General features: G+C 33.5%; 8 protein-coding genes and 1 non-coding gene across 9 annotated transcripts; 4 read left to right on the top strand and 5 right to left on the bottom strand. All coding sequences in view use genetic code 12, as the record gives it.

The window, feature by feature from the left end:
* Positions 1 to 1,259: 1,259 nt before the first annotated feature.
* CD36_12860 (ATP-sulfurylase, putative) lies at positions 1,260 to 2,846 on the top strand (the record flags this gene model as incomplete). The annotated part of the gene is made up of 1 exon (XM_002417880.1): positions 1,260 to 2,846. The coding sequence occupies one exon, from the start codon at positions 1,260 to 1,262 to the stop codon at positions 2,844 to 2,846; it is 1,587 nt and encodes a 528-aa protein (XP_002417925.1).
* A 203-nt stretch (positions 2,847 to 3,049) lies between these two features.
* CD36_12870 (conserved hypothetical protein) lies at positions 3,050 to 6,547 on the bottom strand (the record flags this gene model as incomplete). The annotated part of the gene is made up of 1 exon (XM_002417881.1): positions 3,050 to 6,547. One exon carries the CDS (start codon positions 6,545 to 6,547, stop codon positions 3,050 to 3,052), a length of 3,498 nt encoding a protein of 1,165 aa, XP_002417926.1.
* A 3,916-nt stretch (positions 6,548 to 10,463) lies between these two features.
* Positions 10,464 to 10,536, bottom strand: tRNA-Ala (AGC). Its single transcript has one exon. It is a non-coding gene; the product is annotated as a tRNA-Ala (tRNA).
* A 409-nt stretch (positions 10,537 to 10,945) lies between these two features.
* CD36_12880 (serine palmitoyltransferase subunit, putative) lies at positions 10,946 to 12,655 on the bottom strand (the record flags this gene model as incomplete). The annotated part of the gene is made up of 1 exon (XM_002417882.1): positions 10,946 to 12,655. One exon carries the CDS (start codon positions 12,653 to 12,655, stop codon positions 10,946 to 10,948), a length of 1,710 nt encoding a protein of 569 aa, XP_002417927.1.
* Positions 12,656 to 13,295: 640 nt separating this feature from the next.
* On the bottom strand, positions 13,296 to 14,939 carry CD36_12890 (ATP-binding cassette (ABC) transporter family member, mitochondrial, putative; the record flags this gene model as incomplete). Its single annotated transcript, XM_002417883.1, has 1 exon — positions 13,296 to 14,939. The coding sequence occupies one exon, from the start codon at positions 14,937 to 14,939 to the stop codon at positions 13,296 to 13,298; it is 1,644 nt and encodes a 547-aa protein (XP_002417928.1).
* A 489-nt stretch (positions 14,940 to 15,428) lies between these two features.
* Positions 15,429 to 16,478, top strand: CD36_12900 (conserved hypothetical protein; the record flags this gene model as incomplete). Its single annotated transcript, XM_002417884.1, has 1 exon — positions 15,429 to 16,478. One exon carries the CDS (start codon positions 15,429 to 15,431, stop codon positions 16,476 to 16,478), a length of 1,050 nt encoding a protein of 349 aa, XP_002417929.1.
* A 477-nt stretch (positions 16,479 to 16,955) lies between these two features.
* On the top strand, positions 16,956 to 18,959 carry CD36_12910 ((oxidative stress) response regulator, putative; the record flags this gene model as incomplete). Its single annotated transcript, XM_002417885.1, has 1 exon — positions 16,956 to 18,959. One exon carries the CDS (start codon positions 16,956 to 16,958, stop codon positions 18,957 to 18,959), a length of 2,004 nt encoding a protein of 667 aa, XP_002417930.1.
* A 4,510-nt stretch (positions 18,960 to 23,469) lies between these two features.
* CD36_12920 (SUN-family member, beta-glucosidase, putative) lies at positions 23,470 to 24,585 on the top strand (the record flags this gene model as incomplete). The annotated part of the gene is made up of 1 exon (XM_002417886.1): positions 23,470 to 24,585. The coding sequence occupies one exon, from the start codon at positions 23,470 to 23,472 to the stop codon at positions 24,583 to 24,585; it is 1,116 nt and encodes a 371-aa protein (XP_002417931.1).
* A 528-nt stretch (positions 24,586 to 25,113) lies between these two features.
* Positions 25,114 to 25,608, bottom strand: CD36_12930 (autophagy-related protein (12), putative; the record flags this gene model as incomplete). The annotated part of the gene is made up of 1 exon (XM_002417887.1): positions 25,114 to 25,608. One exon carries the CDS (start codon positions 25,606 to 25,608, stop codon positions 25,114 to 25,116), a length of 495 nt encoding a protein of 164 aa, XP_002417932.1.
* Positions 25,609 to 25,778: the final 170 nt, after the last annotated feature.

The raw sequence follows: 25,778 nt of genomic DNA on the forward strand, positions 1-25,778 counted from the left end.
CCTTGTTTTTGAGAAATCGTATTTTTTTTTTGCCAATCCTGTCTTGACAAACCCAAATCACTAGGTAGAAATAGTGTGACAAGTCCTCTGATTGAACATTAACACAATTACTAGAAAATAGTTGTAAGGAATACAAAGAAGTAACACCCCCAAATATGGTAAAGAGGGAATGATTTGAGACGTCTAAACTAAAGGTTGTATATCAACAACACAATACGAAAAGAATAATTATGTTTCTTCGCTAAGTAATCATTTAAATTGTGACTACAACTATATCCCTAAGATGGGTTCAAGAAATGTTATAGCCTGTTTTTGATCTTGTATGGATCAAGTTAACTGCGCAGAAAGGAGAAATTTGCTAAACGTTTGATCAAATTCATAACTCAACTTAACGTTATGGAAAACCGCAACAGGATGAATATATCCGACACTAAAGAAGTGTAAAATCAAAGTAGGACAAATGAAATGAAATTCCATAAGCGATCTTTTTTTTTTTTTTTTTTTTGGGTAAAATTATGCGATTGTGGCTCATACTAACGCAATTATACAGTACAACAAACATCATTTTATCCACGAATTCTTAATACCTCCCTTTCCCACACTTGGCTTCTATAACTATATATATATATCTATTCTGTATCCTTTGTTCATCATGTTGAATTGATTTTTTTTTTCTTGGTTGTTACTAGATTATCTATAAGAGTTTTTCTTGGTGCAAATTGTGGTGTTCTTTTGTCACAAGAAATAGCAGATTTTTTTTTTCAACGATTAAAGTATTTCTGGAACTTTTCTATAAGGAGGGAGACGGATACATTAATGCGCCCTTCTGAGACAATACCCACAATGTCTTCTTAACTATGCATCAGCTTATAAAGTACTTCTTAAGTTCGCTTTAGGTTGAATGTCGGCACGACAATCAACTATTGCTTTTGATCACGTGCAATCACTGAATTATGAGTTTCTTTTTTTTTTTGCAATTTTTTTTTTTTTTTTTTTTTTTTTTTTTTCACTTTGCTACTTATGTTAGTCAACATATGTATACAGTTTTTGCAACTCTCACTATAATTGATCCAATTATAAAGTATATAATAGATCATCAAGTTTATAAAATCCCCAAAAAAGAAAAATTATAAATCTTTTTATTGGTTTTCCAATTACTCTTTTTTTTTTATTCCCTTTTGTTTTCTTATAAACATTCAAGTATTGTTTACTTTTCTTCTTGCTAATTATTTTAAAGTTAATATCATCCCTAGAAAAACATGCCGATTCCTACTCCTCATGGTGGTAAATTAAGAGATTTGGTCATCCGTGATGCTCCACTCAAACAACAATTATTACAAGAAGCTAAAACTTTACCGGCATTGACATTAACTGCTAGACAATTATGTGATTTAGAATTAATTTTAAACGGGGGGTTTTCTCCATTAACTGGATTCTTAAATCAAGAAGATTACAATAGTGTGGTGAATGATTTAAGATTAAGTAGTGTTAAGAATGAATCCAATGGTAAAGGTTTATTATGGCCAATTCCAATCACATTAGATGTTGATGAAACCACTTCTAAAAAACATTCTGTTGGTGATAGAATAGTTTTATTGGATTTAAGAGATGAAACTCCATTGGCTATTTTAACCATTGAATCAATTTATAAACCTAATAAAAAATTAGAAGCAGAAAAAGTATTCCGTGGAGATCCAGAACATCCTGCTAATAAATATTTATTTGAAACTGCTGGTGACTATTACATTGGTGGTGAATTACAAGGGATCAATTATCCTAAACATTATGATTATGTTGATGCTAGAAAAACTCCTACTGAATTAAGACAAGAATTTGAAAGATTGGGTTGGGCTCAAGAAAATATTGTTGCCTTCCAAACCAGAAACCCTATGCATAGAGCTCATCGTGAATTAACCATTAGAGCTGCTCATGATATTGGTGACAAAGCTCATATTTTGATTCATCCAGTGGTTGGTTTGACAAAACCAGGAGATATCGATCATCATACTCGTGTGAAAGTATATAAACAAATCTTGACGAAATTCCCTGAAGGATTAGCTACATTATCTTTATTACCATTAGCCATGAGAATGGGTGGTGATAGAGAAGCATTATGGCATGCTTTAATTAGAACCAATTATGGGGTTGATCATTTTATCGTTGGTAGAGACCATGCTGGTCCTGGGAAAAACTCTCAAGGAGTGGATTTCTATGGTCCTTATGATGCTCAAGAATTATTAGCTAAATATGATGATGAATTAAATATCAAGATTGTTCCATTTAGAATGGTCACTTATTTACCTGATGAGGATAGATATGCCCCAATCGATACCATTGATGTGAAAAAAGTTAGAACGGCAAATATTTCTGGAACAGAATTAAGAAATAAATTGAAAACTGGTGATGAAATCCCAAGTTGGTTTTCTTATCCTGAAGTGGTCAAAATTTTAAGAGAAACTAATCCACCAAGATCAAAACAAGGTTTTGCTATTTTAATTGATAATTCTAATAAATTGGGTGATTATTTATCTTTTGCCTTACAATCTACTTTGAATCAATTTCTGGGTGAACGTAGAATCACAAAATTGAATGCTGATCAAGCTAATGATTCATTTATCATTGGAGAATTGGTTAAAGCTGGTTCAGGAGTTATTGTTCCAACAACAAACCCAACTCCAATTGTTAATGTTGTGGGTAATGGTAACTCATTAGTCGTCAACCAAAAAAATAATAATAATAATCAAGCTTCTGGTAATGCTGATGGTGAATTCAATTTGTCTAATGATGATTTGGTTGCAGTGGTTGATGAAATTGTGAATTACTTAAAAGATCAAGGATTTTATTGATGCGTGTGTGTATCTCTCATATTTTATGTGTTTGTGAATGGCATTGTAAATTATTACTATAGTAGCTTTATTAAATAAATAAATATAAATACAAAATAAATAATGAGTTATAATTTATACATAAAATCTTACTCAATTATCATAACGTTATATCATCATAAGCATTCTATTGACTGGGCCCACCCTTTTGTCCTCCAACCTAATCATTTTTCTATGTATTTTGCCCTACTTTTTAATGCCTCAGCAAATACCATTGCTAATGGCCAAACAGGTACATCAGCTAATATCCTAATCCCCAAATAAATTGATTTCATTGAGATTTTACTATCAATAAGACCTTTTCTGATTTCTTGATTTATTTGTACCAACTTGGATTGATTATTTTCCACATCAATTCCTTCTGACAATGCATCATCACAGCTTTCTCTTTGTAAAATCAATTCTCGTAACTTCCCAACTACTTTTGTCTCATCATTGAATTTATTCTTGAAATCTTTCGTTAAATCTTCCAGATAAGATGATCTGATACTCACACTTAAAATTGTCTCTAATTTAGAAAACAATTCTTGACAATCAAACCAACATTCCAACTCTTGATTGGTAATCTCTCTTTCAAGACTATTCCTTTCAATATGGTTCAAATAGGTCGCTACTAATATCACACTAACAAATAAAGTGCAACAGAAGAATGCTGGGGTGCGTCTAGCAGTTTCTCGAACATCGTAATTGATGGTTTCCATATTATACATCCATAACTCAAGAATATCACGGCAATGAGGTAATGAGGTGGTTAGGACGTTGTACTTGCGTTCTCGGTACACTAATCGGTCCAAATCACTATTCATAGCAGTCCAATCCCTTTGAAGAACCGATGATACTGCAAAAGTTAGTCTTACTTCTAATTTCATTTTCACCAATGCAAGCATGGGGAGTATTAATTTCAATTCATGTTTAGAACTAAGGCTGCCTCTGGTGCTAGTAATAATTTTTGAACTGCCATGGTTCTGATGAAATAAAACCTCCCAGTTCATGATTAAAGCTTGTAAAGGCTTCTTCTTCTCTAACCACCGTAAATGAGTAAATGGTTGTACGGTATCAACGGCTTTGATTATTCTTTCATGGATGGTGAATAACAAAACAAGCAAATTGTTATACGAAATTGGTGTGTTGACATTTGTTGGGTCGTTTAAATAAGACACTAATGCGTCTATACCAGCACCATTGCTTACATCAATTAATGACCACTTGCTGGAGTAGGTTTGTCCCACTAAATTATACCATCTGCTAGATCCTTCACACCACCATAATTTCTCATTGGTACAAAATGATCCACTTTTGAGCATATTAAAGCTGAAAAGAATAGGAACTCCGCCAAAAGCAGACCTAAAAGCTTGCAAAAAATAAAAAACGTGTAAGGTACGAATTCTAGATTGAGCCATAATAAAATAATCAAAATTCTTTTGAATCAATGATTTATCTCCAGCTGAACCAGGAATTGCTGGTTGAGGTGGGATTATTAATTTCTCTAAAGGTTCATTAAAATTAGTGGACTTGATCAATCCAATCATTGATTTGATTTGTCTCGAAGTGATATCCATCATATTAGGTTCATTGAGGAAAAGCGATATGAAAATATGCAACACAAGACATTGGTGAGCCATTAATGGGACTTTTTTGAAATGCAAATTATTTAATGTGATTTCTTTTTCAAAGAAATTTTGAATGTGAAATTTGGATAAGTTGAACAAGATTAAAGGATCATTGTCATGGTAAGCATATAACGCTCCAATAGCAGCAATGGCTAACAACAATGGAACAGTTTCAAAATTTTGGTTTTTAGAATTTTTCAACGAAGGTAAATGTATAAATGGAAAGTACTTGTTAAAACCATACTCATATAATTGGAAATAACGTTTCAAATCTGACAATGAAGGCAAATCTTTGTCCTCAATATTACTCATGGCAAGAATTTTATTTCGAAGTTCTTCAGTGATAAGTGTAGCATCTTCCAAGAAAAAACTAGTAGGATACTCTACTGAAAAATCAGCAACACTGTTAATATGAGTACGCATGGCCAGTGGAATTTCGTTCCCATTGTTTTTCGCAGTAAGCATCGGTTTATGATTGAAGTTGCCATTCATTTGTTGTTGATTCAACTGTTTACGGTAATTATCGTTTGTATCCGCCAATAAGCTTGTGGGGCCAAAGAAACCTTTCAAATCTTCAGAACTGGCGTGAGCACTAAAAGGTATATTCAAATCAAATGGCGGGAAAACAAGATCCCTAAACCAATCATTCTGGTTTGGTTCTTCGAGTTTTTTGGGCTGGTTTAATTGTTGAGGGTTGATGCTTGCTTTTGAGGAGACAGAATTCAGATGCGAGTTTGGAGGCAGATGTTGTTGTTGTTGTTGTTGTTGCGATCCTGGAATTATTGAGGGTGTGATATCTGACGCCAGTGAATGCTTTATTGGTGGGTGCTGCTGTGGTTGTTGTGGCACCGATTGAGTAATTATTTTATTGTTCATATCATTGTTTGAATGCAAACCATTAATCCCTGCACCAAACAAAGAAGATTGTGGATGATGCATTGATGAAGCTTTTAAGTTATCAGTGAAGAAATCATGCAAATTCTTGATGGATTTCTGTTTCATAGCTACCTTTCCTTCATCGTTCAAATCCAAATGGTCAATAGTGTCCCAATCTAATAAGCCATTTGATTCTAATAACTTACCAAAATCTTCATTCTGGGGCCCAAATTGAGGAGTGGCAAATTCAACTTGACCGGAAATACCAAAAAAATCAGCCTCCTTGAAACTAGAGTAGCACGGCCCTGATGCAGCAGAATAAGATGCGTGTCTATAATTATTGCTCAAATGTGAAGGAATGCCATTATTATTCCCCATTGGAGAAGCTGAGGGTTTGAACTTTTTCAATTGCGGAGAATCTGGGGTCGGTTGTTGTTGTTGTTGCTGTTTAACACGACTATTGCTTCTGGATTCTTGTTTTGTTTCTATTTGATTTGCTGTTGTTGGTGTTGGTTGTATTGGTATGCCAGGTGCCGTGTTTGCTGTTGTTGGAGGAGTATTTGAAGGTCCAAAAGATACACTATCACGGTGGTGACTACTATGAAGTGTTATGCTGGGTCTTGGTGAGTTGGACATAGAATTGGCCTCATCATCAATAATGATAGAACTTGCTGGAGCATGAGGCAGACCAGTGGTCGGATTATTTTCAAAAAGCGAGGTTCTAAACACTGGTTTTTCATTGTCCAAGCTTGCTGCTGGACAAGTTCCGTCAGGTAATGGGGCGTTGGCATTAGTATTATTGTGTAACACATTAATATGTTCATTTATCTCTCCGTCTTTCGAGGATCCTCTTCGTATTACGTGGGGTAAATCTGTGTGCAATTTTTGTTGATGTCTCAATACTAAATCTCGACGAGCAAAACATCGACCACATGCAGCACATTGGTAGGGTTTCTCGTTGGTATGGGCTCGTTCGTGACGTTTCAAATGTTCTAAACGGGCAAAGGCTCTGGTGCAGATAGTACAAACATGAGGTCTTGGCTTGTCAGTTCTGATTTGTTGGGATTTTTTGGGTATTGGTTGTTTAGGTATTGGAGGCATAAGGTCCAGCAGTATTGAACCATTGGACATAGTGGATAGCGGTGAGTTTACCGAAACTGAAGGTTGCATATTCATCTTGTAAGTGTGATGAATAGGGGTTTCAATATGGGGAAAGTAAATTGGTTAAAACTAGGGAAAAAAAAAAAAAAAAGAAAGATTAAAAAATTTGTTGCAAAGTTTTTTGGGAGTTCGAGTTTTTCTTTTTCTTTTTCTTTTTTTCAATCACTATTGGAATAACAGTAACAGTAACAGTATCAGTAAATATTATTATTGTAGTAAAAAAAAAAAAAAAAAGAGTTTTGGTGTGTTGAAATTTTTAGTTAGGTTCCTTCTTTTTTTTTTTTTTCTTATGTTGGGGGAGTGTATGTTTAGCGTTTTATTATGTTGTTTGTGTATGGGTGTTTCTTTTTTCTTCTCTTTTATTTTTATTGGTTTTTAGTTGAAGCACTTTTCAAAAAGATTTAAACCAAAAAGGGTAAATAATAATAAGAATAATAAAAGTTATGGGACGATGTAATAAAACGTACAGTCGTTCAACAATTATAATAATATGTGTAGATATGTGTAGATGTGTGAGTTTAATGATTTAATAAAATGAAGTAACTTTTATGGACAATTCACTTTGAAGTATGGGGTAGGAAGTTTAATAGTTGGAAATTGGTGACTGTTTCTTACTCTCGAGTTCCCAAATTAAATAATATAAGGATAGTGGTTGTCGTTTAATAATAATATAGATTATATTATACAGAGACAACCTTAATGAAAATGAAATCAACCTTTCAAGTAGAAAGAAAAGAAAAAAAAAATGAAAGAGGAACAAAATATTACTTTATAGGATTTGATAATAATTATATACTCTGTCTCTGTCTCTCTCTCTCTCTCTCCCCTATATAATACTAAACCTTGAGAGACAATCGGAGTGAATTCAATGCACTGTACTTGTTTTAGTTGTATTGTTAATCAACAATATTATTACTGGGTGAAAAAACACTCAAACGAAACAATTAAGACAAAAAAAAAATGACTAAATTACACTAAACAGATTGTATTAGCAAACGTACAACTTCTTATTTTATTGTAATTGGCGTCAGTCTTTTTTTTTTTTTTTTTGTTTTACTTACCACACACATACACACTCTCTCGCTCTTTCTTCTCTGTCACTCCCCCTTTACTAAGGATAAAGTAAACTGTATAACCATAAACTAGAACAAAAAGTGCTGTTGGGAATAGTCATGATGATGTCAGAACAAAAAAAAAAAATAATGGTAAATGATCGGATACTAAATTTAAACAATCGACCCAAATAAATATAAGAAGCGTGGGACACGGTAGAAAAACAAAAGATAATCCCTCAATTCTGTAATACTTCAACTAAACATTTAGATACGAAATTTCTAGATTCGCTAAGTCAGTATGATACAGAGGCTGTATACATATATCTTTAAAACAGACATGTATGGAATCCACCGGTTTCGTTGTAAGCTTTATCAAGTCAAACGCAAGAAGATTTATGTGATATACTTTGGTAATGAGTAGGAGGCGTGCAAGTACCTAATCGGTTCTTTATTTTTTGATAACTGTTACACTACACCAAGCATAATCGCGGAAGAGAAGACGAAGCTAATCAAGAAAAAAAAGTGTCTGCCGCTAATTTGTTTTTGGTTTTGTGACATCTCGGAGTTTTGATTGCTGAAATTATACAATTGTTTTAATTCTCTATTGGATCAAGAATAAAACTTGTCCGTTATTGTCGGTTGTCGTTTCAAAAAAGTTTTTATCAATTGTACTTTCTTCAACAACAAAATTAATCCCGTTCCGGTACACAAACCTTAGTTTTGTCTTTGTGTGTTTACTTAAACTTTTAATCGACCAATAGAATTTCAACTTAAACAGAACAAAGCTAAAAGTTATGAGAGAAGAAGAGAAAATTTTCTTGTTGTGGTTGTTTCCCCAGATTTTTTTGCTTTTCTTTTTTCCCCAGATTTTTGCTTTTCTTTTTTCAAATCTGGCCTCCCTTTATTTTTTTTCTCTCGCCCAGTTTTCTTTCTCCGGGATCATGTAAGAGATAGATCTATTCTTGTCACCAGTAATCATTAACAATGGCCACGTATTGTTTATAAAGTTGTTCATGGGGAACTTGTTATTGAATCACACAACATCTGCAAAATGAGGGAGGGTGACTTGATAAATCAGGTTGTTGGGCAAAAAGTAAGAAACAATACACAGACATATACAAAAAGCTTATCCAATATCCGAAATATCCTTAACCGATATAAGCAATCTTTCTTAAAAATCCATGTAGCAGATGAAGTTTAATAAAAGGGAACAACAATAGCAATATTCAAAATAAACTATAAAGTTGGATCCCGGAAAACTTTGTCTTTACACTAAGGGAAAAGAGTTTTGTGAACAAAAAAGGAGAAAGGGGGTTGAGCTTCATCAATTGATTTGTACTCTTTTAACAACTGTGGTTGCAAATAGCAAATTTGCTAGGAATTCTCTTGATGCTGCTATCATGTAATGAATAAAACCAAGAGACCTGCTGATCAGAGATCAACTGAAAACAACAAGAGAATAATTATTAATATTATTATGGTCCCATAGATGGTATTTCAAAAACTCGAGGTCCCTTTCACAGTGGGGCAATATTAATGGGGGCATCATGGTGGGGCGAAAGAAAACAGAAAATGAACAAACGAAACGATTAGAAGGGTGGGCTTAGTGCTATCGACACGAACAACTACTAATCCGTCGTCAGGGTGCTAGATTCTTCGTGAAAATATGTAAGTATATGTATTATTATGCGTGATGAGATGAACATTAATCCTTGTAAACGACCAGATCAAAGTAAAACTATAATAATAATAATAATATAATACTCGTCTTAGCTTAAGGCCCAACGATTTACAAGCCAATTAATTAAATGGAATCAAATCAAGTATTAAAGAAACGTTTGATCCCATATAGTTCTAATCATTCGCTTATTGTTGTAAATACTTTTCCTATCCCTTTTAAGTTTTCAATGTCAATGCAAAATCTGTTATTACCCCCTGTACTATTACCAATGGTGATAACAAAACATGAAACTGTTGATTAAGCACCAAATAAGCAACAAAGAGAAGAAAAAAAATGTTAGCAACTGACACGTTTGTTGTATGAAGTTAGATATTTATTTTTTTCTTTTCTTTTTTTTTTTTTTTCATATTTTTGTTGGGTCGACACAGAATATTCATTATTTTTCTTTTTATGGTATATTATATATGCTTTATTTCCTATGTGGCGATGTCAGCTAAGATTAGTATGGGTGTTTTAAACTAAGGTTTATACTAATCAAGTTAAAGGTTCAGACATTTCCTCTAATTTTTTTTTTTTTGGTGAGTTTATAAATGCGTGCGTATTATATTTGAAACTAAAGGAGGGACGACAACTAGTGTTGAGCCGGAGCGGGGCGGCATTTCATGGAAAAAAATCAAAAGAGGAAAAGGAAATTGATTTCCGAAATTTGGGGCATATTCATTTGTGTTAACAACAACAATAAGTACAAGGAAGTGTATAACTATAAAAAGCTGAATGTATGCTGAGGTGATAGTATCAAATATTCCCGTATTTTTTTTGTTATCACCGCTCTTGAATAGAGCAATAAGCTTTTTTCATAGTATTTTCCAGTTTAACATGATTTCAATAAGCTATCACAGTAAGATCTTTTCAAGATTAAATGATTGATCTGTATTTATAACATTTTTATTAATACAAATCTAGACCCGGCTTTTCTATTTGTCACAACTCCAATGATCAAATAAATTTTGGTGTATAATTATTCCAAAAACCATCAAAAAAACAAACCAAACCAGAAATCTTCCTCACAACAACATCATCACCTACTTGAGCACACTCCTATTACATAAAATACATAATACTCTCGTGTTACACAATTCTTAGTAAGTCAAAAAAATAAAAGTCTTCATGTTAGATAATGGAAAAAAAAAGATTATGGACGAGATAAGAGTCGAACTCATGACCTTTCCCATGCTAAGGGAACGCGCTACCAACTACGCCACACGCCCATTTTACAAACTTCTAAATTACACACAATTAGACAATCAAAAATAATGAAACCTAGCCTTATATTTAGTTGACAATGCAAGGCCTTCCATTATTGACGCTGATTTTTGGCGAAACATCAATAAACTCTACTTAGGTCACTAGACACTTATAAGCTGAGTTGTTTTCTCATCTCATTTAGCAAAATATACATTCAGTTTTGCACTGGATATCATACCAAAGTAAGGAAGAGGATCCCGTTAAAAGTCTAGGCGTAAAAATATATTATTATTAATATTAATAGTAATTAAAGGTAATATTTGAAATATTTAATTAAGTACGGGTATATATAACATGATGGGTCATGTATATATGTTAATCTATTGTGTGTAAATGTGTAAATATGAGTGTCAGCAAGACATAAAAAAAGGATTACATTAGTTTTGGTTTCTTACAATCTTCGACATTAGTAGCTAAAACGTCTTCAATTGACCACCGAGGTGGTTCGCCAGGGACTTTGCATCCACCAGCAATACCACTACTGAATTTCAAAAACACCAAATCACCAATGTCACTAATTTTCGTCAACACATAATCTAAATCTTCTTTGGTCAATGCCGAACTGACACATAATCTGGCACGCGCACTGGTTAAGGGGGTCGCGGGATAACTAACAATAACAACTGCTATACCCATGTCATAAAGCATACGAGATACCGCTGGCATTTTAGAAGGCACAAACAACAAAAATGGTATCACTGGAGAATCGTCAGCTCCATAGACAATGAATCCCAATTTTTTCAATCCCAATCTTAAATAACGAGAATTAAATGCAATTCTTTGTAATCTTTCTTTACCTTCACCAGGATTTAATTCACCTTTGATTACTTTTAAAGAGGAAATAATTTGCCCTAAAACCGGTGGTGGCACTCCTTCCGAATAACTTTGACTTATGTAATTAAGTCTCAATTTTTCAATCAATGTTTTATCACCAGCAATATATCCACCGGTGGCACCAAACGATTTGGTCAATGTGCCCATTAATACATCAACCCTAGCTGGGTCAACTGAAAAATAATCACAAATACCTCTTCCGTCAGGTCCCAATGCCCCAATAGAATGTGCTTCATCAACAAACAAATAACATTTATACTTGTCTTTAATTCTAACAATCTCTGGTAAATTACACATGTTACCTTCCATTGAATATAACCCTTCCACAGCAACAATGATTTTACTCCATGGTCTATGAGTTTTGGGCTGACCTTGAGCAATTTGATTACGTATAAGGTTTTCCAAATCATTCATATCATTATGTTTAAACACTTTGACTGAAGCCCCCGATAATCGAATTCCAAATCTAATCGATGCATGATTTAACTCATCGGATATAACCAAAGTTTTAGAATCTGCAATTGATGCAAATAAGTTGGCATTGGTCCCATAACCTTGACTGACAATAATAGCATCTTCTTTACCAACAAAATCAGCAATGACCTCTTCACATTGACGGTGCAAATCAGTAGTTCCACAATAAAGTCTTGGTGAGCAACCAGAAGTTCCATAATCATCAACACATTTAACAGAAAAATCAGTACAAACACCACTCGATTGAGCAAATCCAAGATAATTGTACGATGATAAATTAAGGCATTCTTTGGATGTGCCATCATATAAATAGCCAGTTTTCCCACTTCTAAAACGATTGAAGCATTTAATATAACGACCAGGAGCACCATGGATAGGACGAGCAAAACAGTCATCGATTCTAGTTTTCAATCTACGAACATAAAAACTTTCAAACCCATCATACCACGGGGCATAACCATCTTTTTCCACCAAATGTTCATATTCTTTAGGTTTAAAGATCTTCCCGAAAAAATCACGAGTATGACCAATGATAATTAAAATTAAATAATTGATATAAGTAGCAATTAATATAGCATAAGGTGGCTCATCATCTATAGGAGTTGGTAATGGTTCTCCCAATGGATGTTTGGACACATACAAATATTCATTTGATGTCAATTTACCATACTCTAGTTCACTTCTTTCACTCAAAGGTCTATTATCTTCTGGAGCATTTGGAATATTTTTCAGGTAAAGCTTCCCATTTTTTTCTACCATAGTTTCGGACGCCATTTTAGATCTAAAAAAGATATTTCCAAAGAAAGCTAATAAATAAATAAATGAAAAAGGAAAAAAAATAAAACTAAAAAGGGGAAGATGCTGATATTAATGATTCAAATTATTAATAACCAATAAACAAATAAAACAACAGAAAAATCAACGGGGAAATGTAATTGAAAACAAACCTGATAGGAAAACGAATGTGGGGATGTCTATATACAAACAGAATGAGTGGGAAAAAGGATGAATTCAAGTCAAAATCCTCTATTCGTTGAAATAATATAAAGTAGTTTATCGATAATTGAATGTAATAAGATTAAAGAAAGAGGATTTTCGTAGTATTGAAAAAAAATTTACCCAAATTTTTTTTTTTTTTTCTCTCAGTTGGTAACACCAATTGTTAAGAGTTACTTGTATTGTTGTTGTTGTTGTTGTTGGGAAGTTTAAGTTTTTAGACGTTCTTTTTTTTTTTTCTTCATCTTTTATCTTCAAAGCGTCTCCTATTTTTTTTTTTTTTCCATATTCTTGTGGTGCGTGTACTATTTTACAACAAATAACTATCCGTTCTTTCTTTCTTTCTTTCAAGTCGCGTGTATTATTTATATTTTGTAATTACTTGCACTACCAAAGCCAACCTTACGCCATACTTACGCTAAGCCATTTCCCAGTTGACTTTAAACACTTTGTAGTCTCTAACATTATTGTCGTTGATCAATTGGATCATATAATCGTATTTGCATAACTCCCACTCTAAATGTCCAATAGATATCACAGTAGTGTCGTTTAATTCTTTTTCAATCAATTCATGACATTTGATCATTATATCTTCATCATCCATACAGGAAAATGCTTCATCCAAAATCAACAATTCTGGCTCTTTAATAATTGCTCTTAAAAATAAAGCCAATTTCTGATCAGTTAAACTTAATTCGTTAAATACAGTATCTCCGTATTTATCAATTCTGTCCTTAAAATATTCCAAATACTTTTGTCCTCTGACAGTGATATTATTAGGATCGCCTTTAAAATAAAAATTGGAATTACCCACATTTTTAACCAATCCATTATATATGATATCTTTCATAGTTTTATTATGCCGAGGAACCAATGCATGCAATTCAGGGGACGATATACCGATTTTATCATTAATATCAAAAAATGTGACACCAGATCCAGTTTTCCTTAATATGCCATTTACTTTAATCACAGATTTCCATGATTGAGGATGATCAGCAGTAATAATAGATAACAATGTTGTTTTGCCGGTACCATTGTCTCCCAAGATTCTCCATTTGCTTCCCCTTGGTATTTTCCAATTAAAATCATCAAATATAACTAATTGTTTGTAGGCAACTGAAGCATTTTGAAATTCAATATGAATGCCATTGGTGTTTGCATCACTTTCTGCAAAATGATTATTTGAAATTTCAATTGGTTTTGATTGTTGTTGCTGTTTATTATGACGATGGACGTGTGATTTGTGAGTTGCAGTAATCCGGCCCACTAATTGTTTATATTCATTGAAGATTTCGGATTTCTTCCCGGATAATTTAACCCCAGATTCATCAACATAACATAAACTATCGATCCAATCAGGTATATCATCTTGAACCCGTAATCCTAGAACAATACTTGTATCCAATTCTTCACCAACCGTTTTCAACGCTTCACTAACGCCTTGTGTATTGATTGGATCCAAACCTAAAAATGGATCATCGATAATTAACAACTTTGGTTTATTGATCAAAGACTTGGCAATTCTTGCACGTCGCAATTGTCCATTACTCAAACTATTAATCCATTTGTGTTTCAAATGTTGCAACTTAAAATAATCCAATAATTCATTGACAAAGTCTTTGGATACTGATGTGTGTTGGGTATTATAATTATTCAACCCAGTGACATAATTATACACTGAATTCACATCATCCAGCATTTCCAACACACCTTTATAAGAATATGTTTCGTATCTGGCCGACATGTGCACCTTATCCAATCCTGATCCATCTCTAAAATTAAGGAATTGTAATTGTGTAGGCCGATTGTTAATTAAAGGGTATTGTCGTGATAATGGTGGATCCAGAATATACTCACCAGCTATAATTTTTAGCATTGTGGTTTTAGAGTTCCCAGTAACTGCCCACATCGATGAATTGTTTTGAACATTAGCAGGAAAAATGTTTACATTTGATATTGGATTAAGGTAAATGTAGGGTGTTTTCAGTAAAGTATCCTTTTTAAACTTGGCATTTTGAAAAGACACTAAACTTTTCTTTAAAGTTGAGATTTTACTCATATGTATGATCAATCAAATAAACCCTCTTTGAATTGTTTAATCTGTAAGGAAAATGAAAACAAGAAGTAGGAGTAAACTTGTTGTGGGAAAGGGGAAGCGGGGGGATATGGGACCTTATTTAACGAAAAATTCTTCCCTTAATGCAAGATTTCGGAACCGGACCGACGGGTGTGTGTGCGAGAGAAAACTCCTAAAGTATTCATGTACTTACAGGCACACTTGTACGGGTACCTTATTTCGTTGCAGGATAGATGTAGACATCAATTGTTCTGAACGATACCATAATATGATATTATTTTGGAAGAAATGAATATTAGTGATGTGGGGTGAAGGGGTACACAAAACTCCTTAAAATCATACAATGAAACCACTTTCTGGGAAAAGATTTCGTCACTCAGTTCTTTATATATATAGATTTTTTTTTTTTTTTGATTGGTGTTTCTATCCCCTCCAGTTTTCGTTTCAAACCATCACTTTTTATCAAGAACAATGGATTACATAGACCCAGTAACAACTCAAGAGCCATCCACGGAGTCTCAGACTTCAAACGCCAATACTTCTTCAGCACCACCCCATGATCCAGCTACTATCAAGACTGAAGAAACAATCGAGAAATTAGAGTCGGAAATTGATAAAGCGTATGGATTAGTCGAACACAAATTTCAAGAATTATGGGAGAATGCATCGAAAGGTGCCGAGAAGTATAATTTGGATGAATATAAACAAAGTTTTATTAAACAGTTGAATACTACGAAACAATCTTTAAATGAAAAATCTTCAGAATTACATGTTCAAGAAAGGTTAAAATCAATTGAAGATCAATTGAAGAAAATCAAATTACAAGATATTTCCACACAAGCAAATTCTGCTTTGGATGTATTGGATTCCAAATTGGAAGTTGTTGAAAGAGAAGCCGGCAAGTATTTTGGGAATTTCACGTCGTTTTTATCGAACATTGTGTCTATTTCACCGGGCGACGACAATACCAATAACCATACCAACCAGAAAACAAAAGAGGTGTTGTTTAACTCCTCATTGAACCAATTTAATAACTATGGAACAACACGTTATGATACCGATTTATTAAAATTACATACTAGTGAAGAATTTTATCTTAGTAATGAATTAGATAACGAAAATGAGATTAAGCACTTCAATGCCGACGAAAAAACTAAGGAAATCAGTGATTTATTGGAAAAGTATTCCACTACACTTACCAAAACAATGAACGAATTGGTGCCTGTCAAGATTGCATACAACTTGTTTTGGTATAGATATTTCAAACAAGAAAATAAATTGAAAGAACACGAGAAGAAAAGAAAGGAATTATTGCAAAAGAAGGAAGGGTCGAAACATAATCATGTTGCAGCAGATGGAGACGATGAAGAGGATTTTACATGGGATGATGATGAGGAGGAGGAAGAAGAAGAACCAATTGGTGATAAACCATCCAACGAGGCTATTCCCGATAAAGAAACCAACAAAACGGATACTACGGCAAAGAAGGCAGAAGACGAAGAGGATGAAGATTGGGAATGACTTGAATAATTGTTATTGATGCAGTTTTTTTTGTACGTATGTTTGTTTTATCATTGTGTAGTTTCTGAATCTGCATTTTGCGTTTCCATATATATATATCCACACTTAATCTCGAGGAAGAGTGGGTAAGATAATTTAATCTATTTCTTTACCTCTCAGTTTGTGTTCTTTTTGACCATACCTGGTACTGTAAGTGTGTGTGTATTCGTGGTTGACCAGTCAAAATTTCAAATCAATTAAAACGGAGCGAAAAAAATAAAAAGAAACTAAATTGTAAAGGCTGCCCGCCTTGAGGTAGGTTTTCGATATTCACAACCAATTTTTATTAATACTAATCTAAGTTAAACTTTGCTTTGGTGCACACTTTCTCACATTGAGCAGTTTTAAAGGAACCAAAAAAAAAAAAAAAAAAATAACCAAGAAAGAAATAAAGCAACAAGAATTCTGCTAACAAACCAAACCAAAAAATAATTACTTATGAGTTATCTATATAACAATTCAGATTATAGTACATCGCATACTATGAAGTCGCCCGTGGCATACAACCAATTTCCTAAACTACAGCCAAGCAATTCGACAGCCACTACTAATAATACAGCCACAACAGCAACGGCAGCAGCGGCAGCAGCATCAGCATCAGCATCAGTTACACCACTGTTGACATCACCAACATCATTGACAACACCACAGAACAAGTATAGACGTGGAGGATTGGATAATACGCTTCCCAAACTAGAAACTACAAGAAAGAACAGACAAGATGATATCAGTTCAATCACGCCCAGCAATTCAATCAATAGTTCTACAACAAAGTTGACGTTACCTCCACGACGAGTTTGGGTTAAAAAGCCCCAAACAAATAATCCAACCACGGTACTTGCTTATGTTAATGATATAATTGACGATTTGAAAGTGGCAGTGGTGAATAAATATCCAAATACAATTGGTAGATATGAAGACGCTGCTGATTTGCTTGTGAAAATAGATTTGAACAATATCAAAGTTCCAGTTTCCCCCAGTGTCAATCGAGTTTCCCAAAGAATTCCATTTGATAATTGCATAATATTGGAGCCAGATCAAAATGTTTGGCAAATACTAGACAATTATTTTCCTAATGGAATGACCATGCACGATGCCTTGATAATTGAGACACCAACATTCAAACCAGACCACCAAATGCCAACGCCAATCACATCCAGTATTAATAACAACTACAATAATAATAATAATAATAACAATTTTATGCCTTTTCAAGAACGTCAATCAAGTATTGGGAACAACAACAATAAAACACCAGGAGTCAAACACCCGCAACCAATACAACCAAATTATACTCGTGTAGGTTTACACAAGCCTTATTCCATGAATAGAACAAGTTTCCTGACGGCTAACAACCCTGTCCCATCTATCATCAAGGATAGATCGGTGTCGCCATCAAACTTGGGAGTTTCAAGAAACTCTCCCGTGTCACACAAAAGATCATATTCAAACCCAGTTGCTTCACCAAATTCTATTGCAGCACAAGCTAATAATCCTCTGGCAGTCTTATTGTTGCCCAGGAATTTTTCATTAGCTAATAATAATAGTAATCAGGGACAGCAAAGTAACAACAGTACGCCTGCCAAAAAAAATTTATCGGAAGATGGTAGTAAATCATTTAATGACAAGACACAAGATGATGTGTCATCAAAATTAAAAACAAATCCTGACAATACAAACTACCAGGAGAAGCAACAAGAACAGCAAAACACTGAACAATCTGAAAGTGGGTTTAGTGAATCTTCAGCATCACCTGAAGTGGTTCACAATTCTAAAGCAGCACCATTACCGTTGACTAAATCATCAACATCTGCCACCACCACTACTTCCCCCAACTCCAACAGTAATAGTATCAACAACAAGGGAAAACTGGGTCAATCCAAATCAAAGGCAGCTAATGATCCAACGCCGACCGATATAGTGTTACCATCTATTTCTGTTTTGGTAGTTGAGGATAATGCCATTAATCAAGCTATTTTGGGAGCATTTTTACGAAAACGTAAAATTCATTATCAAATTGCAAAAAATGGTCAAGAAGCTATAGATAAATGGAAGAAGGGAGGGTTTCATTTGGTATTGATGGATATTCAGTTGCCGGTGAAATCAGGGATTGAGGCAACTAAAGAAATCAGACATTTAGAGAAACTAAACAGGATTGGAGTATTTCATGAAAATGAAATTGGGAAAAATGTAATTATTAGTGAAGAAAATAGATTAACGTCCAATACGTTTAGATCTCCAGTGATTATCGTTGCCTTAACTGCCAGTTCAAATTCTTCTGTGGATAAAACTAATGCATTAACGGCTGGGTGTAATGATTATTTAACCAAACCAGTCAATTTAGTTTGGTTACAGAATAAAATCACTGAATGGGGGTGTATGCAAGCATTGATTGATTTTGATGGATGGAAAGATAAGAATCGAAGATTGAACAAGGCATGAAAAAGATGGTTTTAAGAAATGTCATTTCAATGAGTCTTTTTGGAATGAATTGGGTTCCTGTTTATCAGTTGTGGCTCATTTTTTTTTAATGATTAATAAGAATTGTTAACGAGTTTAAGACATGAAGCAGATGAAATTTTCTTTTTTTGATGATAGTCTGCGGGTGGGTTTACTGTATCATTTATGTAGAAATTTAATTAGGGCTTTTGTATTATGTTCATATATATATATATATAAATATCATACCAAGATCATCATTACCAATTATTTTATAGTTATGCCATAAAATAGATGTACAAAACAGACAAATAGTAGCAATTTTGAATCACTTCAAAGAAGAGTATTTGCTATAATCAGTATTATTTTTTTTTTCTTTAGTTACAAAGATAATTTAACGATTTAACCAATAGGAGATTGAGCCGTCAATTGGTATAATATTATCCGTTAATGTTGTACAGATTTTGATTTAAACAAATCAAGTGTGTCTTTCAAAACCACACAAAGGAGACGAACCCTACTTTTTATTAAACTAAGTAGCATCCACTCTCGTTTTACTAGTGCCAGCACAGCTAGTAACACTGGTTTCATTTCATTTCTGATATTGCTTTCCGGGCTTTGCAAAAAATAATTTCTGTTTTGTGTTTTATGAACAACAGTGATGATGATGATGGTGAGCTAAAAAAAAAATAGTTCTAGACCTACTCGGATCAAGTATTCAAGAGTGATTGAGCTGTAGAGCCTATAAGTAAAATGCTTATTTGTTATAGTCTGTTTGTGTAATATGACCTAAGAGTTAATTGGTTAATTTCAACGGTTTTACTTGTCTCCCAAGAAAATTCAATAATAATAAGTGCTCTGTTGGATCTTTAAAATTGTTGGGGTTGAAGTAATGGTCAAGAAACTCAACCATACCTATTACGTTTCATTATTACTTATGAAAGAAAATCATAAAGTCACAAAAAAAAAAAAAAAACAGCAGGACTATTCCTAATCGCTCAACTACACCAAGTTAAAACTATTTGCGCAGACCTATACTACCCTTACGAAATTCAATGTGTCCAGTGCTAACTGACATACGCTTATTCTAAATGTTCGTTTATTTTCCTCTTGTTTTTTACGTAAGGAGTTGAAATGCAGATCTATGTTCTTTTAAACAGTATGTTTCAAGTTAAGGTCTACAATAGTAAAAGGATCCTTCACATTTTTTTTTGTGGCTATTATTTTGATTCGAAAGTATCTACATTCACTAAATCTTGTCATTTTACTTGATTTGGTTAGATTGACAAAGATCACCATCAAGTTGAAAACAAAAAATTTTAAGAGAAAGTTTCTCTCCTGTTTAGTCTGTTTGTCACAATATACAATACCAATAGTGTGGTATGCAGTCAAGAGCGTAAGTTTCTTCACTTCTCATCTTCCTTTGTGTTGCTAGGTAGTAAAAGGCAAATAGTTAACAGCTCTTTGGTGGCCACTGAATATGTACATGATCAATTTTCAAATGCACAATTAAGTGGATATTTTTTAATGGGTCTGTACATGAAGGTGGTGTATGTTTGCATAGAGATACCCCTTTAGTACAATAATTGGTGACGGTTTAAACTCAAATTGAAAGCGACGTTGAAGATAATAATTTGAATTTAACTTTTAAAATAAACTAAACTAATTACTATGCCAGATTCGGAAATGTAATAAAGCGAAAGAAAAAAAGAAAAAAGAAACAGAAAGTTTATTATATTAATTTAATATTATACAAACCAAATCATTTCTTTGTGCTCTGATTTAGTTTTTAGATAATGAAAAATTTTATTTTTCAACATTTAATGTTTTATTAATTGTAGTTATAGGCTAGAATGTTTTGTGGTCTTATTTTTTTGCCATTAGTTAATAAGTCTAGATTCGTGGTACTTGATATTACGGAAATAATATCAACTGTAGAAGATATCATAAGCTGCTATACTCAGTCTAACATCAAATACAATACAGCACAATAATCGAGGGCACTTCATATTTTTTGAAGTTTTTTAAACGCTGAACAAATTGTAACAGGTTTTACATAGTAGAATGGGAACTGATGGTTGTCTGTACTTTGGAAATCTAGTCATACACCATGAAAGTTACGAGATTTTTTATTGCTTTTTTCTAAAAAGTTAAGCCGGTGATAAGTAAAGAAAAACAAACAAAACAATTCTACTATATGAAACGGTGAGTCCAGTGTGGTGTCTTTGAAATTGTTCGATATTCTTAAAAATTCTGCTCTTATTACTGCGAAATTGTTTAAAAAAAAAGCAAATAGCGGATGCAAAAAAGGTCAGGAATAACACCACCAAAAGAATGAACAGGAGAAGGGAGTTACAGTAAACAACACTCGTACCATAAATGCTTATGCTTATACAAATAAGTCTTTTTCATTTTTAATGACCAGTTAACATAAAATATTAACTCTGAACAATAGGAAGAGAAAATCCGAAAATACAGGGCGCCAAACTTGCAGTTACGTAACAAGGTTTAGACCAAATACTTTAGACTGGGAAGAGGGAAAAATTGTCTTCCTACAGGTAACAGTTTCACGCTTACACTAGTTTTATTCACATCGTAGTATCCAGTACGAATAGTTGGAAGAAGAGGAGAGAAAGGGGACACTCACAAAGTCGTTAACAGCTGGGTTATACCACGCGAATTGTTTGACTAAGTAAAAAATACTAGTTGACGTATGTTTTATTGGCGCTGTGATTAAGGTTTGGTCCGTGTTGCAATGTTCAACCAAAGGGCATCACTGTGCCGTCAAAAAAAAAAAAAATTGGGAGAAGGTACACGTCAAAATTTCCGAACTACACACGACTATTATTCTTGTATGCCGTCTCAAAGGAAAAAGACGAGGGAAATTTTTTTTTTTATCGCCTACTGTCGCTGTTTCTTAACGCCATGGGGTCAAATTTCATCTCATCAGTCGTTTTCATGACGATAAAAAAGTGGCCAAGAGAATTTATTTTTTTTGCCACTTTAATTATTGATCTGGGAACGACCATAAAGATATACCTACGAGTTCGCAACTAGGTTTTTCAATCTCTTCAACAATCCATGTTAAAAAACAAAAAAAAAAAACCATTTAAATGATACAAACCAGTGAATTAAGTCAAATTGAATTATTTTACAACTCAAGCTAAAAAAACTAGAATTATCCAATAATGTCTATTATTTAGAAACTAATTATTATATTTAATTTAAATGAAAAAGGAGAATTATATGACTTCTCCCAAGCTTTGTAGAAGACAAAGACGAAAAATTGCAAGAGGGATCTCCAATGAAAAAAAAAAAAAGTTTCATTCTGTCGTTCCACTTTAAAGTGGTGAAATATACACATCTATCTTTTCTTCCCACATTCACAAACAGGGTTGTCTTCAATTCTTCTCTACCAATTTAAAAAAAGGAGTTGGTTTCCTTGGCTCCCCTCCCCCCTTAAAACAAACAAGGGAGCAACTAACACAACCAACTGACTATTCCGAGGATCTACTTTTGCTGTTAGTGTACTTGAGAAAAGCAAATGAGAACAATTGTATTTCTGTATTGTCAATCTTGTGATGCACAAATTCAATTCACATTCGTCGATTCACAATATACACTCATGCAACTAAAAACAAAAGAATTTCAGTAATTTATTTTCAATTTGATTGTTTTAGGAATCCTAATGAAGTCTAGATCTACAGCATTACCCAATTGAGTATTATTCCACCGCACAGCACATACCAATTGGGCGGTTTCTTACACAAACTAAGGATAATATTTAATGCACAATTAATTAAACAATCAGCTAAATTGAACAAAAAATTGCAGCAGCTGTACACGACCTTACACAAAACATAAAATGGCTTATTACTGATACTATTTTTCCTTGATTTTGTTGCTCTTTCACACTACTAAGTAAGGTTAATCTAGTAAGTTACCTAACATGATGGCTATATAATATGTATGATCTAGGCTTTAACCACATTAGCTAATTGTTTTTGGATTTGTAATTTGTTTGTTTGTTGGCCTCCTTTTTTTGACACAAATTAACAAAAGTCAATGGCAAATCCTAATGGAAGAAAAATTTTTCTATTCTTTGGTTTGTTTTTGTTTTTTAATATTTTTTTTTTGCATCTTTCGCATTTAGGGAAAATTTCTTTTTTCTATTCTGAAGGCTATATTTTTTTTTGGCTTTTATTACTGAAAGATCTCAATGTCCACCAACGTATAAATAAAATCTGTTCTGTCTAACATTTTTTTTTGATTTCCTCTTTCTCTTTCTTTTATATTAATTTTTCATTAATTAAATTCAACCTACAACCTTTAACCAACTTTTGTCTTTCATTTAGCAACTAGTTCCTTTAAACTTTTAACTGTCAAGTTAACTATTATTTTTATCAAACTAACTATTTACTATTATTTTCACATTCCTTTGATTTGCAAATCATCCAAATATAATAGTATACCTGCAACAACAACAAACAAGAAATACCGATATCTTTTCATTATGAAATATTTTACTTTATTAACTGTCTTATCGACTGCTTTGGCCACTCCATTGCAACACCAACACCACCACCATCATGAACACGCCAGAAGAGCCGAAGTAACCCAGGTTGTTTATGTCGACAGCAACGGTAACCAAGTTCAAAGTCAAGTCACAGAAAACGCTTCTTCTGGTGTTACTGGTGAAACTACTGCCGAAACCATTCAAACTCGTTCAAGTGATGACAGCAGTAGTAGTGACAGCAACCCAGTTGCTTCAATTGCCAGCTCAGTTGCTTCAAGTGTTTCCTCAGCTATCGGTGATATTGAAGGTGATTTGAGTGCCTTTTCCGACCCAAGCAAGAAATTTGAAGATGGTGTTTACGATTGTGATTCCGTTCCAGTTGGTCAAGGTGTTATTGCCGTTGATTGGGTTTCTGGATTAAACGGTGGTTGGACCACCATCATGAACGAAAATGGTGACACTTCTTCCAGCTGTAAGGATGGTTACTACTGTTCTTATGCTTGTCAAGCTGGTATGTCCAAGACTCAATGGCCATCTGAACAACCAAGTAATGGTATGTCTATTGGTGGATTATACTGTAAGAACGGTAAATTGTACAGATCTAACACTGACAACGATTACTTATGTCAATGGGGTGCCAAAGATGTCAACTTTGTTTCTGAAATCAGCAAGGACGTTGCTATCTGTAGAACCGATTACCCAGGTTCTGAAAACATGAACATCCCAACTTTGTTAAGTGCTGGTGGTAAAGCCCCATGTTCTGTTGTCGATGGTGACACCTACTTCAAATGGTTAGGTGGTAAAACTTCTACCCAATACTACGTCAACAATGCTGGTGTTTCCGTCGAAGATGGTTGTATCTGGGGTACTGAAGGCTCTGGTGTTGGTAACTGGGCTCCAGTTGTTTTGGGATCTGGTACTACTGGTGGTAAAACTTACTTGTCATTGATTCCAAACCCAAACAACAAAGACAAACCAAACTACAACATCAAGATTGTTGGTGATGATGTCAACGGTGACTGTAAATACGAAAATGGTCAATACAATGGCAGTGGTTCCGATGGTTGTACTGTTACTGTCAATTCTGGTTCTGCCAAATTTGTTTTCTATTAGAGAATCACAATTATCTGATATCCCTGTGGCAACTGTTACAAAGCTTAGTATTATTGATATTATACTTTTCACAATTAATAATACTATTATACAGAAATTAATATTATAATTTTTTGTGTTAATTGATTGTTGTACCAATAGTTTTTTTTTTTTTTGTCTTCTTTATCACTTTCTTTCGTTTCGGTCAATTATTCCTGAACCATGTTTCTTTCGGTGGGCATTCATTTAAAAATGTTTTTCTGTTTTTATTTTCTTTATTGTTCTATTATATATTTGGTCTAGGGATTTTTTTTTTTTACATACATTGTTCTAAGTAGTATTTAGAGATACCCATTCCACAAGTTTTCCCCATTTTATTTATCCATGTTTTATTGTAAAAATAATGTACATTAGAATTGCTACTGATATTGTTGTTAATGAAACATTAACACGTAAAACTGTAAAGCTACTTTCATCTATCTTATTGTCTTCGAAACTGCTTGCGCTCTAATTCGCTTGTCTTTGATTATAATTATCTACCAGCGCTCTTCAACCGAAGGCGATCGTATTACAATAGCTAATAATCAACTCATTATTAGTTTTAAATAATCCATATAACGAGCCTATCAGTTCATCAGGTAAAGGCATAAAACTATTTTGAATATACAAATTTAAAACACCTTTGAACTTTAATTTTTTACACAAGAATTTGTTTAATGTAGAAACAGTTTGTGTTCCCGAGATCTTAAACACTCGTGGTTGAATCGACGGTGTCGATCCGATAGGAACAAATCGTATCATTATTTTATTATCCGGGGAATTCTCCGATATATGATCATCAGTAGTAGATCCTTCTGTTGGGTTTGATAACTTCTGTTGTTGTTCTAAAGGCAACTTTCTCTCTAGTACGATTGATGTTGATAATGGTATTTTGCTTGGGATTGGGTCTTGCTGTAAGGATATGGATGGTGATGATAAAGACGATGATGATTGACTACCAGTATCATCGTCATCGTCATCTTCAGAATGAATTATTTTTGACATAATACTGAATTCTGCGAAACTTCAATGTAGATACTATCATTTACTTGACTGAAATACTGAAGACAAGGTTGATATATCCCACTTCTGTACTTTATATTTTTTTGCCAGACTGCACATATCTCAAACTTTGAGTCAATTACAATTCTAGCCTTTCAATAAGAATAAAAAAC

Source organism: Candida dubliniensis, chromosome 1 (genome assembly GCF_000026945.1).
Source record: "Candida dubliniensis CD36 chromosome 1, complete sequence".
NCBI lineage: Eukaryota > Fungi > Ascomycota > Pichiomycetes > Serinales > Debaryomycetaceae > Candida > Candida dubliniensis.